General features: G+C 33.3%; 1 protein-coding gene across 2 annotated transcripts in view; it reads left to right on the top strand.

Annotated features, from left to right (window-relative positions):
• Positions 1-17526, top strand: part of LOC142975617 (gremlin-2-like) — a 49625-nt gene that overhangs the window by 28080 nt on the left and 4019 nt on the right. The window contains exon 1 of one of the 2 annotated variants that reach the window (XM_076118573.1): positions 17279-17494. The exons of the other annotated variant lie outside the window; for it this stretch is intronic. Coding sequence (XP_075974688.1) covers positions 17468-17494 — 27 coding nt within the window. The 5' untranslated portion in view covers positions 17279-17467. Of the gene's footprint in view, positions 1-17278; positions 17495-17526 lie in introns of those variants that run through there. 2 annotated transcript variants of the gene reach the window in all.

The raw sequence follows: 17526 nt of genomic DNA, 5'->3' as shown, positions 1-17526 counted from the left end.
TACTAACGATTCATATTTTCACGCATCCTAGTACAAAATATATTTGTCACAACATAGCATTTTACGGAACATAATTCGATTTGTCTTCGAGCGACTGCTACAAACACTGAACGTCTCGTGCCAAGAATAATGCTATGAAACTCTAAAGTCCTATCGGAAAGCAAATGTTAGAACCGATCTATTTCCCAACCCTTTGTTCCTTGCCAAATGTCAGTTTTCAAGTACTTTTAACTTTACAAACATGAAACTTATGCCCTACAACAGAATGAACAATGCTTTTTCCTTCACACTGCCAAATTTGAATCCGAAAAATAGAAATTACATTAGGGTCGACTTAACTTAGGATCCTTGGCAACGGTTCTTTTGAACGTTTTAGATATTGTTGCCAACTTTGTTAGAGGTGACAATGGAATTCATAAACATTGAGTTTTAAATATGGAGAGTAGGAAAATTCACCTTATCTTGTAGTAAGCGTGAGTTAGCATAATACTTAACAGCATTCATAGAAAAATGTTTTAAATAAAAGAAGGGGTGTTATTGTCTTTTTCTTTATTAATCGGTAGAGTAATTCTCTACAGTCGGTATTGTCGAGTATCGAGAGTTTGACATTTAAAATCTAATGCAAAAATAGTTCCTACGGAGCCCGCTGAACCGATTGGTATACATTTTTTTTTATAGCTAGCCGATTGTCAGTGGTCGATAGGGAGAGAGAATCGCGGTACTAGTGTCAATAATCATGCTTGGCTTGTGTTAAATAGAGATACGCGTATTTAAATTGAGAATTTTTCATTCAATGCAGGTAATAAAAATATTTTTAAAAAGTCAGAAACGCTTATCGATTAAGGTAAAGCGTTTTCTTATGCTGCTATTATATTTGAGTGACGTTTCTCGTAGTTCGTTATCAGTACATAAATATCTCTACCAGCCGTTTAAAAGTAATATGTTTAACTTGACATCTATCTCCCTGTGACTGGATAAGAAAGAAGTATGTTCCGATTTCCTGGCTCAGCGCACGGAACATTCATCAAATCTATAATTGAACCTGAAATCATTCATTCATTAGCTAATATTTTTGTGCAGACACCGTCTAGTGTGGTTTTAGTCTGGTATACTTGTAGGTACTATTATAACATCTGCATAGTAATCTATCGGACTAGATCTATCTGTACATTTAATTGTATACCGAGAAAATAGACTTGTCACGTTCTTAATATTTTATGTTATGTTTGTACCTCTGAATAAATATTTGTACAAAATACTGTTACTATATATTATGTGTTTGGAAAACTTTAATAAATAAATAACTTAAGTTACTAATCCGGTTTTCTAATTCAGGGAAATCAGACTCCGTGCGTCTTTCCTATTAGTCCCATTGAGTTGACCCAGCGCTAAAGACATTTGTTTTATGGATAATCAGCATAGTTTATGACTTACATGCTAATAGTTAGTTTCGAAAAGTGATTAATTAATGAAAATGTATTTGTCCAAATTGAATACAAAAATATTCAGCAAAACCCACGATCACAACAAACAAAAAATCATTCTTAAATCTCAAGTGCAATGGAGCCGGTGTTTCGCACATAAGTACATCGACATCAATACGTTTATGTATGTAGTTATGTATGTATGGATGGATGTATGACTCAATGTTTGTTTGTTTATCAGCTATCGTTTTAGTGCTATCTTATTTGGACGGGTAGTAGTAATAGTATACCTACCTAATACGATCGCTTGCTTGTACGGGTTAATGGTTTCGTGAATTAGCAGAAAATATAGACGTGGTTTTTATTCAGTGAGTATCTTTGTTAAGCCTTAAAAATAATCTTCGCGATTTCGTAAGTAAGTTGGTAAAGACTTACATTATGTATCGTAATAAACAAGACTGGAATGAAAACTTACATGCTTTGACAATCAAAGAAAAAATCTTGAGTTTATAATATCAGAAGCACGCCAGTAAATTAGCTTTACTCTGCACATATTTGAGTCGCACATAATAATATATCACATGATTATCACTATGATTTCTTTCATAAGATGCATATTAAAACACATTTAGATATTATTTTTAAAAATGAACGTTATAATGATGGCTTTTAACTTCTTAATTTGGAATCGGTATTTGTCGTGATTTCTTACTTATTTATATGAAAGACAGAAAGTCCTAAAAGACAGACAGACAAACATGATTCATGATCATCATTGCAAAAATGCTAAATCAATGTTTAGTATTTTACTTGTTTCTGTAAATGCATTTTCGAAACTTCTAAAATAGTGCGCTCATATTTTACCGGATTTCATCCAAATCTCGTAATTGATCGTATTGGTCTGTTTATTTCCAGAATTGCTTCAATAATATACGTTGAGTTATGTTTAGATCGTGAAGAGGAAATGAATGGGCTATTATGGTTTTACCGTGAACGTAAGTGTTATTAATAAATGTGTGAAATATTTGGAGTAGTACATGATTCATGTTATGTCTTTGGCTGATCATTGAAAGTTGGTCTAGTTCTGTCAACCTTGAATTGGATGCTCTCCATAATACTAGCAATGCTTTGTGGTAGAGACGTTGCAACTTCGTACAAAAGTATCCAGATTATTCTCGTGTGCAGACTGCAGTGTGCACCAAATATCAACAAAATACGATCAATATTTATTGTGTGAAAGATTGACAATCATTCATCTAGACAAGTTTAGTAGCCTTTATAATATAGTAAAAAGGATACTTTTGTTTAGTTAGCTCAAGGTAAAATTTGTCCCTTGCTCAAGCCATAAAGAGACCTTTGCCCAGCAGCGGGACTTTAATGAACCAATTTGGAGTTATTTTTCATGTATTACTTTATGTTGTTTTGTGATATAACTAGACGTATATTTTTCTGTAATGGTTTAGATGACACATAGTTTAAAATCCCGCCCTCACCACGCCTTCTGCTTCATGACGTGGCCTTATTGCCACATTATCTTATAAACCAACCACCATATAATCTTATGTAAAATACTGTTTGCTGTTCACAAACAATGTTTTACATATTTTAACATCGCTTAACATATGTCTATTTACCTACATTGTTATGTCAATTCCTATGCAAATTATATAACAAATAAATAACTTAATCAAAGGCGTATCCATTAAGACATTAAACCAATTGAACGAGTCGGGTTCTGATGTAGGAAGACAAACTAAAACGATAGAATTATGATCCAGATTATTCATTGTTAATTGATACAAAGAGGGGTATGTTTGTATCAATTTACTTGAAGATGAGATACACGATATTTGCTTTTGTCCTAAAAAAATGTAAGGGGCGTAATCATATGTTATGTGGAAATAATTAATTAAAAATCAAATTAAGAAAAAAAAATAGAAACTATCATTTCATTCGGTGGTAATGCTTTGGACGTTATCCTTGAAACACATAGGACACCACTACATAGTAAAGAGCATCAACGTTTGTTTTAATAACAAACCAACTAGTAGAACATTTCTAAATACTTGGAACACGTTCTTTTAAAACTTTATATATCGTATACTCAATTCCCATCTGCTTGAGACGCTTGTCTGGTTGTGGAAGTAGTCGTCGACGAGAAATATCCACGCGAGATAGACTGAGCTACTGAACATTGCACTGTATAAGGCACGGAATAGACGGGTCCTCTGTAATTTTCGTGATTTTACTTAGTTTTCTCAGTGTCAGGTCATCTTCACAAACAAACGGCGCCTTCCATCCCAATGATGAGAATAAGCCACAGTAACGGTCGTCATAAAATCAGCATAATAACCGCCTGCCGTACTCTGCGAACATTAATTCATTATAAACAATTCTCAGCAAATTGTCCCGTAATTTGTAGTGTTCGGTCGAGCGTTAACACGCCTCTGTGTCATTATGCCATGACATTTAATGCGACAACACACGGTTTAGCATAACAAATAATAGGCATGTTACATTCTTCTATAACGATCGCTGTTTTCATGTTTCCGGATGCTCTCTGACATAATTTAAAAGACCTTTTTGGTAAGAGGAGCTCGTGGCTACAGCCGCACGGGTCGATTTCTCAGATTAAGCTACTCTTGCCGGGTCGGTCAACGGATGGGTGACCATATTATGCATTCCGAGTTATTCCGTGTTTCGGAAGGAACGTTAAATTGGGTCCTAGCAGTACTACATCAATTTGTGTTGAAGTTGTTCTGCGATCCAGCCCTATATTAGTGTAAAGAATTACTAGTAGGTACAAGGGTAGGTTTCACGGTTAGCAAAATTACAACAAAACATATACTCGTGTGTTCAGTATTAAATTATATTTTTCTTAAATCGACCTTTGACTCCAGCTAACATCATTGATCCAGAATTTTCCTCATTTGAGTTTTGGGGATTCGACTCCGATTTGGGTAACCCCACGGTGAATTGGTTTACAAAAAACATCATCCATACTAATATTATAAATGCGAAAGTAACTCTGTCTGTCTGTCTGTCTGTCTGTCTGTCTGCTACTCAATCACGCCTAAACTACTGAACCGATTTGCATGAAATTTGGTATGGAGATATTTTGATACTCGAGAAAGGACATAGGCTACTTTTTATCCCGGGAAAATACGCATTTCCCGGGAAAATTCAGGTGGCGAACGAAGTCCCGAATAATCAATATTATAATGACATTGAATTAACAAAATTCCGTTGTCATGGCAACTGTTTTAATGACGGATATGCCTTAGCGCAACTTCGTTACATATATTAAGAGATATAAATAATTTTGAGAATATTTTTCGTGAAAAAAAGCATATTTTGTACCATCACGCTACGATCAATAGGAGCAGAGTAACAGTAAAAAGTGTTACAAAAACGTGAAAAATTCTGACCCATTCTCTCTTATGTGACGCAAGCGAAGTTGCGCGGGTCAGCTAGTTTAATATAATGGGGAAAGTCTCACCACAAGATTGGTATTTCAGAAGAAAAATAAGCATATAAATTCCTTATTATATAAATACCTTCTTAAAAACGGTAGCCAAATTGATTAGCTGCAAGGAAAATTTAAACCAAAAAGGCAAGACTTCCTTAACTGTTTATCAATTTCGTGAATGGAATTGTTATAAATAGTCTACAAAACTTTCATAGTTTGCTTACGCAGATTTATAAGGAAAAAAGTGCGTATGACGTAAGTGTAAAACCCTTAAAGTATGTACTCGTATGACTATAAAAATATGATTTGGAAACTCACAACAATAACTATGTCAATAAGTCGTACGTACCTAATTTTAGTGATTTCTAAACTAAAGAGTTCCCTAAATAAATTCCCAATTAATATTACTATCTGAAAACTGGCTAGCTTTTTTCAAAAGCATTACATATTTTTAAGTTCTATATCGTAACTAAGAAATCGTATTCAAACCCATTGCAATGCACACGCAATAGTAATCTTGCTTGCATTGGAATTTACTATTGATGACCCTTACCGTTCCTAATATACAGTAGGTATAAGGGACTTTTTCATGGCAAATTGGGCAAAAGTAAACAGCTCAAGAGCTATTTGGAAAATCTCTTATTCCCTAAAAACAATACTTAGAACATAAGAGATGTATAAGGAAATAACAACAAAATATAATAAGTATTACGTTTACTGAAATACAACAAAGTATTGTTCCACGTTAGTGAAATAATTCCTAAAAATAACCCATATATTCAATGTTAGTGGTGTCACGGTTATGACTACATAAGGACATTATTTATTGCGTAAGGAATAATGATGACATTACTTACGTCTCATGTTTGTATGAGTTTATCTCAGAACTCGTTGTTTTCTTCTTCGATTTTCCACAACCGGCTATCGAAAAATGTAGTATCGTATATCGTATTATCGTATATTATCGTAGACATCGTAGAAACTATATTTGCAGTTCATTTTAAATGGCAAACTCTCGATACTCGATGGCTCCAATAATTGTAGAGAATCGCGGTATTGATCAGCTCCCCTGGCGGGCTCCATAGGGACTATTTTGGCAGTATGTTTTAAATTATCGATACTCAACAGTACCAACTGTAGAGAATTGCGCTACAGAACCAATTGCGAACCTACCTTGCTCCTTGTATCTTGATAATGTGGTAATCCAGTCCAGAGGTATTCGCGACTAATGGTCGCCCAGACACTCACTTGTTCTCCTAGTGGACTGAAACTGAACAATTAATTAGCCTCTATTTACGATATATATTTATATACTATCTTTATTTATATAGTTACAGATACATTGATACGATAAGAGAAAATTGTATTTAAACGTTTAAGTTATCAAAACGCGCAATGGTTGTATAGAGAGAAAACAATAAAAAATCATTTTGTTTCGTCTGTTTATCCATATTATTTATTTTTATCCATAAAAAAAAGAAAAATATGTAACTAAAAATTTGTATGAAGTCTACTCATGAGGAACTTTATTCCAGACACCGGTGAGCCAACATTGTACGTACAGTAGGTAACTCAATTATGAAGCAAAATTCCGGTTTCACCGACTAGACTTAATGACGAATACACATAACCTGTAATCAAAACATTTATCACTTTACGAAACTAATAAATCTCATTAATTCAAAATACAGACTAATTTGTGGTCTGACCACATCAAATAATATACCTAAGTATCTCAACTTAAGAGATTTGACCACAGATTTCAATTTAATCACCATCATTCTGCTTAAATAATGTCCGTTTAGTTGTCACTATTGAAAAGAACACACATTAATTGAATTAAAACAGTCAATAAATATTAATGACAAGTCTTAAGATGATAGTTTGCAAAGTTTCATAAATGAGTATTGATATTAATGAGAAATATTTTTAATTGATTTTTTTATCATAAAAATAAACAAACTTTTATAGTTATCGAACACTCATAGACTTGAATTTGTTCAGTTCAGTGGGTGGTCTATATTGTCAATATAAAATATACGTCTAGCAAATATAATTATCCCGATTCATCATGACAGGCTTCTATTACAAACCAAGTCGCAGGCTTCAGTATAAGTACTTTATAATTTAGATTTCTTTGAATATAATACTTTTTCCGTGAACTCGTCATGTCGAATTCATGTCATATCCGTTAGTGTTCATTAGGTCCATTCATCTACAATACAGACCCACTTCAATACTTTTGCTTTTGAGTATGCGTTCCAGCATTTCCGCAGTATTCACAGATTACGTGGAAATATATTTATTATTTGGGTTGGGGTATTTTTAAGCCAGACTTTTGATAGATGCGTCTCAAAAATACACTTTGTCATTCCAGGCATTCCGATGTCTAAAGGAATTAAAAATACGCTTTCGTTTTTATTGGTTTGTAAGCGCTCACTTTGTCGGTATTTGTTCTTATTTGAAACATCCATACATATATAGAATCACGCCTGTTATATCTATAGGTGTAGGCAGAGGGTTATGAAGTTGACTCGCGTTTTGCCATGAATATTAGTCCCATGTAATAGGAGGCGAACCTATTGCCATACGAGTATACCAAGCACGATACAAACCTCCGGACTACTATTGCAAATAATCTAGTACGAATTAAAAAAGAACAATATCACTTTGTTTGACTTGGGAAACGAACCCGAGTCCTCGTAGTCTGCAGTCAGATACACAACCCACCGCAACACAGAGTACTTCCTGAATCTATATAAACGATATTTAATAAGTTTATATAACTACGGTGCATACAATATCTGATGACCCTCTATCGACACTAAATTCTAGCTTAAATAATTAACGTTTTGTAGAGGTAATAAAGAACATTTTACAAATCATTCATTGTTTGAATTAAACTGAGAGGAATCACCACACTTACACACATAAATACATAGCATTTTTTCGCGTCAAATGAAACACAAAGGTTAGAGCCAAAGTGACTCAAGCAACGATGCATGAAAAACATATGTTCCTACATAAATATATTGAGATTATCGTCAAATAATTAATTGACAAAACCACGCATCGATTTATCATGGCTCTAAATACGGCCATATTAATTATACTCGTCCTCTATAACCTTTGTGTACGGTGTTAAGAAACCATACTCAATGTCAGTATCGGACGAACAAATTCTAGAATTGTGTTCAAGATACTTCAATTTGTTTGCAGTTATTTGTAGTTAGCTAGTAAGCAATACGGTTAAAGGACTATTTAAACAATAGAATAGAAATATTGACAAATCAAATCGACTCGTTTTAAAATGAAAATTATTTTGATCACTTGATATCCATATAAACGAATAGGTGACGCATTTAAAATTTATTTTGTGCGAATAATTTAAAGTAAATAAAGGTTCTTTGTGCTAATGTTTTTGGCTTTTGGTCACCGGAATTAAAGATTTTCAGACCCGTAATAATGAGACTATGTAGATTACATACTGGCATTTATCTCATTGCCGAGTATCGGTAAGCGATTATATTTTCTATATAAAAAAAACAAATCAGAACGTTAACAGTCATATATGAGTACTTTAAATACTAAGTACGAAATTTGCTAAATAATGTTATGTATTTGAGTTTGATCCTTCCATAATTATTCTATCGCGCTACAGGTGACGAGTCTCCATCTTCTAAAACAGATTTCCATTTTTTCCTTGACAACACATTCAATATCTGATGAGTGATGATGACAACTGATTTAATTACGAATGATGAGTAACAACAATAATCAATCAATGACGTCATACCCCCATGTTCAGTATTAGTCCACTGTAATTCGACAACTTTGTATAGAGCCTTAGCATACACGGTTTATGTAGATTATAATGAACAATACTATGCCTTTTTTTTAAAAAGTTACTGAATCAAATAGGCTACATTCAGTTGCATAAGCCTGCGGGTCACTGATTTTCTAAATTATTCATTTTGGATAATTTTGCCAGCTTCGAACCTCACATACAAGGCTCTCTACTAAGTTGTGGGTCTATAAGTTTGCGTCAATAGTAATTGGTTTGGTGGTTACCCAGCTATGGTGGTGTGACCATTGTGGGCAGGAAGTTGCAAGAAACTGGGTCTTTACAGAATGGTGTACGTGTGTGGTCCCTACTACGACGATTTTTGCTTGTGGAAATAGAGACGGGTGACGTAGTTTTTTGTTTGTTGTATATAAAGTTAATAATAATAAAAGCCTGCGAGGGTTTTTGTTGTATGAGTGACTTTATATACGAAATACTTTTAATAGTATTTTTGTAGTATGGATAACTAATTCTTTTTAGAAAATATATTTTTTTTTTCTTTTGGCAGATATAAAATATCTTTCACATAAAGTGTATTCGTAAGGTTAATGGTTAAAGGTTGTGTCTGTCAATAACACAAGTCGACAAAAAAAAATTTTTTTTTTGAGCCTGAGTTTTAGTGCATATTTTTTGATTATATTAATCAAAAAGAAAACAGGAATAACATTAATAATAAATTAAGTTTGCTTTTGTACTAAATATAACGAAAACTAAATATATGGGGTTTTGGCAGATTTTTTGAAGAGCTGTTGCATTTATGACGCAAAACCAGGGGTGAGGGGTCTGGGGGTGTAAAGCGGGTGGTAGCAGAGTGTCATGGCAGTATGCGCGTGCGCGTTCTAAAGGAATAACATATTTTTTTGCAGCACAAGGTCTAAAAATGGCATCGAAAAAGTGTAAAAACGACGTGGACTCTTTTTGCTACATTTGTGATGAATTTATTAAAGTGAGAGCCAATCAAATTTGTTTATTATCAAATAAGACATTTTGTGAAGCATATGAAGCTTACTTTAACATGTCAATACGAAGTCAGGACAAAATATGGGCACCTCACTTCTTGTGTAATAACTGCAAAAACACTTTAGAAGGTAAGAAAATACATCTTATATTAAATGAACATTTATATGCCTATATACATATTTTTTGAAATATACATTAAATGTGTACATCGTTAATACATGCTATTTATATTTTTTTCAGCTTGGTACTGCGGAGAGAAAAAAAGATGAAGTTTGCAGTACCACGAATATGGAGAGCCTACAGATCACATCAAGTTCCTATTTTCACACAAGAAAAACCAAAAGTATTTATTTCTAAAAAAAAAATTTTTATCCTTTTTTGTATTTTGTGTTTCTTTATGCCTTATTCTATAATTTAAATTAATAAAAATATATAAATCATAACTTTTTTACTATTATATATTGATATTTGAAAGTGAAAAAAAGAGCTTTTCCATTAAAATTTAAAATTCGTTCTAAAAGCTACAAAAGCAAACTTTATTAGATAAAAATATTATTTCTTTCTTTAGTTAGGCATATGTAATCAAAATCAAAGGTACAGAACCCAGACTCAAAATTCGTGTTGACCAATGTAATGTATGAACTATTTCAAGAATTAAATAATTTGACAATGGAAGAATGAGCCTTTGAATACTGTGTTTTCTGATTAGGTAGAACGATTATATACGTAAACTAACGTATTAATAAATAAGTTTCAGGGATAATTGCTTTAACGATATTTTAGCAATTAGTAGCATATTCAGAGTGCTTAAGCGTTAGCTATGTAACCAAATCAACAATCTTTTAGCGACTTGAACAAGATTGTTATTTACAAAGAATCCTTGCAAAACTTGGAAAGGTTTTGTTCTTTTCTTGCAAAAACACAATAAACTTTGTATGTATTTGGCAGCGTGACAAATAATTAAATGTACTTGTACAATGAGTTGTTACGGTCAAACCGATCAAGTCCCGTTGCTACCAAATACCAACCATTGGTCTTGCACACTACGGTGATTATTGTGCAAGTTAGCACTGTTAGATGTATGTGTGGATATGTTAGGAGTGTCTGTTTGTATGGCAAATCTTAAGACTAGGTTAAAAGCAAGTAAATTTTTATCTATATTATTATTATTTAATAGTATTGGCTCCAAAAACTAGGGGATGGATAAAAGCAAGGGAAAAAAGCGTTAATGTAAAATACTATGGAAATTATTTTATACAATTTTCATAGACATTATGACTTTTACACAAATGACTATCTCAACCATTATAATAACATATTAAGATGAATAAATCTGGACATCAATTTTATGTGGAATTGACGACAAAACTATTCTATATTTTATTCCGAAAGCATTAATAATGGCTAACAACAAACACTCGTAAGTAGTTCTTATAGGATCTATCATCACTACAAACTACGCGAAAACTGTAGATTATTGTTTCCTCTCCATGATACAATATAAGCTACATGAAGAAAATATATATATGGGCGTAATGTATGCCTTAGGAATAGTTGCCAAATATTCTGTTGACATCGTAGAAGATAAATTATGTTACATTAGTCTTCTAATGAAGATATATTTCGACTTTGAGATCTAGTACTTATTCTCTTCGTATTACAGCTTACACGTACAACTGACATAGCAAAAGAGTATTTTTGGTAGCATTCAATAAATTATATTATTACTTTAAGATTATTTCTCAAAGTAGGTATTTTATTAGATGTATGTGTTGATATGTTAGGTCCATCTGTGTGTATAGCGCATCCTACGACTAAGTAAGAGCGAGTTTTTTCTTCCCAACTTTCCCACTGCTGAGCAAGGATCTTCTTCCGAGTGAGGAAGGAGTTAGCCTTGATTCCACTGAAAACAAATGTAGTTCTAAAGCTTGCTAAGCCTACCGACTGGCAAGCTTGCTAAGCCGTATCATTTTTTACGGAAATTGGTGCCTTAACTTAATATCTAAAGGATTTACACACGTACTATTTTTTTTAGATAGCTACTTCCTATCAAAAATAGAAAGTTATCATGAACCAAGCCGCGTGATAAGCCTAGTATTACCCGATAAAACAAACGGGAAAAGTTTATTTGTTTTGTCTCCGCAAAAATATTACATGTCGAAAACTTGTTCATAAACACAGTCATATTTTGTCATGCCTAGAAGTTATTCGGAAAGTTTATGTCCTCTTGTTATTTTGTTTCTTTCAAGGCCTGTGTAGAAACAAACTGTCTTAGGTTATAAACCTTTTTTATTTTGGCTTAAGATCGGTCTTAAATAAGAGTTGTATGTACTTGGTGGTTAAAAGAGTGGCCAAGAGTTTCATAATTAACTCTACCTTCTAGACTTGCTTGCTTACGGACTGTACCTTGGCCATCGTTCTAGCATTTGAGTTGTTATGATAAAAAAAAGAATTCTGAACGATTACAATTCCTCCTCTTTAAGTATTTTTCCGGAAAGATCTTGCATTGTAGCATTTTTAACTCAGATTGACTTCGCTTCCAATATTTCGGGTCTAGAATGAAATCAATGCTGATTAGTCAATAATCCAATATTGATTATTGTCGGACCCAATCCGATCGGTGAAATAAAACCTCAACTGCTGTTGCTCTCCAGATATTTTACTTTTTTCAGTGCAAGTGTAACTGCGTACAAGATGCTAGTCATTGTATGTTTTTGTAGGTTATGTTCTAATTGGTGGTACGTTCACACGTAACTAAAAATAAACGTTGTTTATGTCCCAGTAGGTATCGCATTGTCTAGATGTCTAGTCTACCAACCAGTCTGTCTATCTCCATATCAAATTACAACCAACACAAGTGTGCAGAATCGAGTTTATAGAGTTTTTAATATAGCGTTACTAACCGTCGATAATTTACACCGATACATACCTAACCGATTCTTTAAAGAAATCTTCGAATAAAATATCTTTGTGCTCATTCAGACCCTGCACGTGAAACCCAAATGCCAAATCGTTGATTAGGATATAACATTCATTCACGGATTATTTATCCACACAATATAACTTTCAATTAATTATAATATTAAATATCCCTCGCATATTTCAACAAATATGCTAAAAAAACAAACATTTTCGCGCATCACCTAATCCAATTTCCCAGAAACATATTTTAGGCACCTTCTGCAGGCGCGTAAAGCTGATCCCTTATAAAAGCAAAAAGCTTAAGATATTTTTTGTCACACCTATCACGCCCGTCTCTAATTGTTCCATTCGAAAAGAAACCAAAAGTGTTCTTAATCCTATAATGTTATTCGATGCGTGGCGCGTCCGCCGCCCCGGCTATTCAACATCGATGCTTTTTTATTGGAATCCGTGTGAATAATAAAGGATTTTATGTCATAAGTTGTTAGAGCCGTCGGTTTGATTTATAAGTCTGCTCGTATTAAACGTGTGTACCTGGCGTTTGAGGAACTTTACCTTTTCTGTTCCCGTTTTTTGTTGCGGTATTATGCGGGCAGCGCGCCGGCGCCGCGATTCAGCGCTGATCAAAGCGATTGGAGGCGATTAAACTTAGTTGATATATAGATGGTCGACAATACACGGCGGCGCCTCCCAGCCGGAGTTCACGTATCAAATGACGAATAATGCTCCTACGCTGATTAAATGGTTTTCTTGTAATGCATTCTTGTTGTGCATCGAACCATACAACGTTATTTATTTGTGTGCACTCGTCGTATTTTTGTCCAAATTATAAAATAACCATGTCAGATGACGTAACGTTTGTCTGAATGAAATTAATTAAAGTGCAGTCCGGTTAACAAGTTCAAACAATTTAGCTCGTAATTTGTCTGTTACAAAGAACACCGAATTTCGTAATACAGTGTGTTCAGTTTTAAATACACGTTACATCATGTGCACTTGCTCTCAAAGGGCTATGCGTAAGTGTCACCCGTAACTCGTTAGTTTAAAGCGTATGGGCGTCACCATTTTGAATATAGGTACTTTTATGACTACGTATACTGATAGATTAAAGTTAGATTCAATTTCATAAAATATTTACCTTATTTTTTGGATTTCGTTTTACGTCACGTTTATTGTAATAATTTTGTGTAAATAGGATAAAATACATTTATTTCCTTAACCCGTAAATATAGAATTTACCTACTATTACAATCATACTTATTTATAAAATAATTAACCTACACGTAAAGATCAGAATAACATCCGGGACTACTATAAAATATTACGATTGTACAATATTGATCTATGACATCATTTGGAACACTAAAATGCTGTAATTCTTGATATTTTTCTCAGAAGTCGGCATTTACAAACACCTAAGGTGTGTAGCCCATACATCACAGGGCCCGATATATACAGGCTGTTGGATTTATTCAAGCTAAAATGTTTCAAGCAATGTTTATCGATCGATCGCATTGTTACAAGATTGATATTATCTAAAGCGATTCTAACAATAATATTTTTCGTTCCTTTGTGTGATTTTAATGGATCGCTTTATTTTTTGTCAATTGATAATTCCCTAGCGGTGTTTTAGAAGCTCTCAATCACAAATGTTGGAAGGAAGCAAACAATAGTATCGACTTGATGTTCAACTGTTTAGCGTGAAGGCGGCTAACACCTTTTTAATTACAGTTTACGGAGCTCACTTCGAATTATTTTGATTGATTGATTGTGTTGATAATTGAAATAATCGTGTGTGGGAATTGAATACAGAATACTTTGACTAGTTCAGTCTCTGAGAAAAAAAAATTTATACAAGTGTATAGACATCATAGGGCTAGTTTGTAATACTACTAGTTTAATTTAGAATTATTTATTTTTGAAAAAAAGTAGGGTTAATATTATATGTTTTTTTACTTTAAATAAATAAAATACGCATGAACTATTTAAGCAACTGCTCTATAAGTTCGATAAAATTTACCTAAACAAAGTAATAAAACATATAATTATGTTAATATTATATTATAATGTCACCATAATTATAGCAATTGAAGCAAATAATGTGCACATCAATGAGACACGAATAGCACGTGTGTTTGTCATTTGTCAATAATAGTGTACGGGTTATTTATCGCTGTACTTATTTATTGTAATATACAACATTTACATAAAAGCCTGTAATCTTGTATCGTAAAACTGCGCCATAATGTATGCTAAAATTGAAAATCTGCATGTGTTTATTTATTTTTAAATTGTTTTATTTATATAGAATAAATTTACTAAAATACACAGCGAATTTTACTTTTATTATTAGCCATTCATTAACACGTTGTCAATGTATCTTTAAAAGTTTGTAGAAGTATATTCGTATGTTTTTCAGTTATTTGTTTACAATAGTAGGTACAGACTCTGCTTAGTTTGGAATCAAATGACCGTGTGTGAGAGCTATGCAATTTTTTTTTACCGTCGTAAATTATTACATTGATATAAGTATTCAATAAGTCTTAAAACTGCATGTAACATAAAATGTAAAAAAAATCAAAGTTACTTTTTACCAAAAAATATAATTTCGACAATATCGATCAATATTTTTCTGGAGCCCGCTGTATAAGCGTGGGCGATGTAGACGGCCTGTCGCTAAGGGTCGTCTTTAACGCCTATTATGGCCTCATTTTTTTTGACATCCCTACGTGAACAAAACGATCAGTTGAATGAATGAATGAATGAAATTCCACAGCCCTGCGATGCTAAGCGCCTCTGTAGTAATAGAAAAAATAAACTAACGATTTAAAAAGGACTTCCTTTTGTCGTAAAATTTTTCCTTTGCGCTAAGGAATGTGAGGCTCCTCGGAATTAATAGCTTCAACTTTATTTATAATAATGAAATATCTACACAATGCTTAGGAATATTTTCTTTTTTGTGCTTGGATTTCGGTTAACGAATGTTTTTGGGGTTAGTCATACGTTTGTATTAATACATTTTAAATACATGTGTACATACCACACTTTTAACTGATTTTAAAAATATACATTGTACTTATACATAATTTTCATTTTTTTTGTGTTACTTGTCTTTTATAAAATAGGCATATTAAAATATTTTTCATAATTTCAAAGTTTGTGTTCTTTATAAAGTCATAATTTTTTTCGTACCGTGCCTTTAAAAATACTTATGTTCATTGACACAAAAATATTTTTATTCCTATTAAATAAAATTAGCTTTATTTACTACAATATTCTCACATGTAGCATTTATGCAAGTTTATGATAAAATAGTTGGAGCAATTTGCACAAGTTATATGTAAATGTAATGGATTGATTGCCTTGGTTATAAATCAAACCTCTAATTAAGCCTTCAATGAAACCAATAAAGTGTAGGTAGATTATATTTATATATTTTCTTTCAATTACTACTACAAGTGTGGTATTTACACTTGGCTATTTTTAATAGTGTTATTTTTTACACACATTTTTAAAAATACATTTTTATGTACCAAAGTTTAGTGTTTAGTAACTATCGCAAAACTTTTAGATTGCTTTTTATTTTTAACTACAAAGTTGTGCGGCACAAGTGATTGTATATTATATTGCTTTTTTTTAAATGTAGATAATTATTCTGGGTATTTCAGTGGCGTACTCATTTTCGTTTCTATTATATCAAAAAAATATAGCAATTCATTAATTTGATATTGCTAAACGGCAAAAAAGCGATTGCTACTAGTTTAAATATTTTCAAATAATAAAATATACGTGTGACAAAGTGCGTGCACAATTGCACACAAAGACTTCATTCATAACTTTAAACGTCATTCCGACGAAAAATTATTTTCACAAAAGCCGCACATAATAGTCACGCAGGGCAAACTTCCTGCGCAAATCGAAGTACCTACTTACACAAAAAAATATATTGTTAAAAATTAAATTGAAATAGGTTGCACCCACACTGGTCGCCTACATTTCGCCGAAGGTAGTTGTATGGGTATTGTGAGCGAACGGAAGAGGCACATCTGCGCCGGCGCTTGCCACCAAAGCCTGGCGCCTTGTGAAGATAGGTGAGAAAATCTCACTACAGTGTACTAGTTATGTTCGGTTGTCGTATTCTGCCTATTAGTTAGGTGCTTCAGTGAGGGTTTATTACTGGTTTCGAATGGTAGGGCAGTGTTTGTCTTGATTTTGCCAGAGTTGGGATATGACAAGGTCTTAATTTTTATGGCAATCTTTTGAGAGATTATTCTTATCTCGTTTAGATTTATTTCAGGAATAATTTTGACGTTGTCGACATAGGTTCTCAATAATATAATGTAAACTGAATGACAAAACATTTTTTTTGTACAATAGTATACTGTATAGTTGATCTATATTAACAACGGGGCCACTTTTTTACTAGTATTAGATTTAAAAGTTTTCATTAAATAAGCTTAAAAGAACAAAATATTTTTATCCGTTGCAGCTGTGTCGTTTTAATTCTAATCGGCTTACAAAGAACATATTTTTCCATAACCTTGCTAATTACCACGAAGGCGCCTTTTTACAATTGTTTGCAAACAGATGGCCTTATCTATGAGGAGAGAGAGCGCATTGTAAACTATTGTCGTCATAGTAATCCGGAACATGTGCAGTGTCGCGTCTGCGCGGCGCTCGGTAGTAACGGTTCTATGGCGGAGGCGCGGTGCGTGACTCATCTCTCGTTCATTGAGCGGTGGTCCATTGAGCCGCGCTTGCGCTCATTACCGCTCCGCCGGCCGAGCCCGCGCACACGCACACAGCGCGCCGCTCGCGGACCGACTACACCGACGCACTGCCTACGACATGTTGCCTCCCATCTCTAGATACAACGTGAGTTAGCCTACGACATCCGCTCCGAAACC

This window comes from Anticarsia gemmatalis, chromosome 9 (genome assembly GCF_050436995.1).
Source record: "Anticarsia gemmatalis isolate Benzon Research Colony breed Stoneville strain chromosome 9, ilAntGemm2 primary, whole genome shotgun sequence".
NCBI classification, from domain to species: domain Eukaryota; kingdom Metazoa; phylum Arthropoda; class Insecta; order Lepidoptera; family Erebidae; genus Anticarsia; species Anticarsia gemmatalis.
The sequence above is the reverse complement of the archived record's forward strand: the minus strand, read 5'-3'. Positions and strand labels throughout refer to the sequence as shown.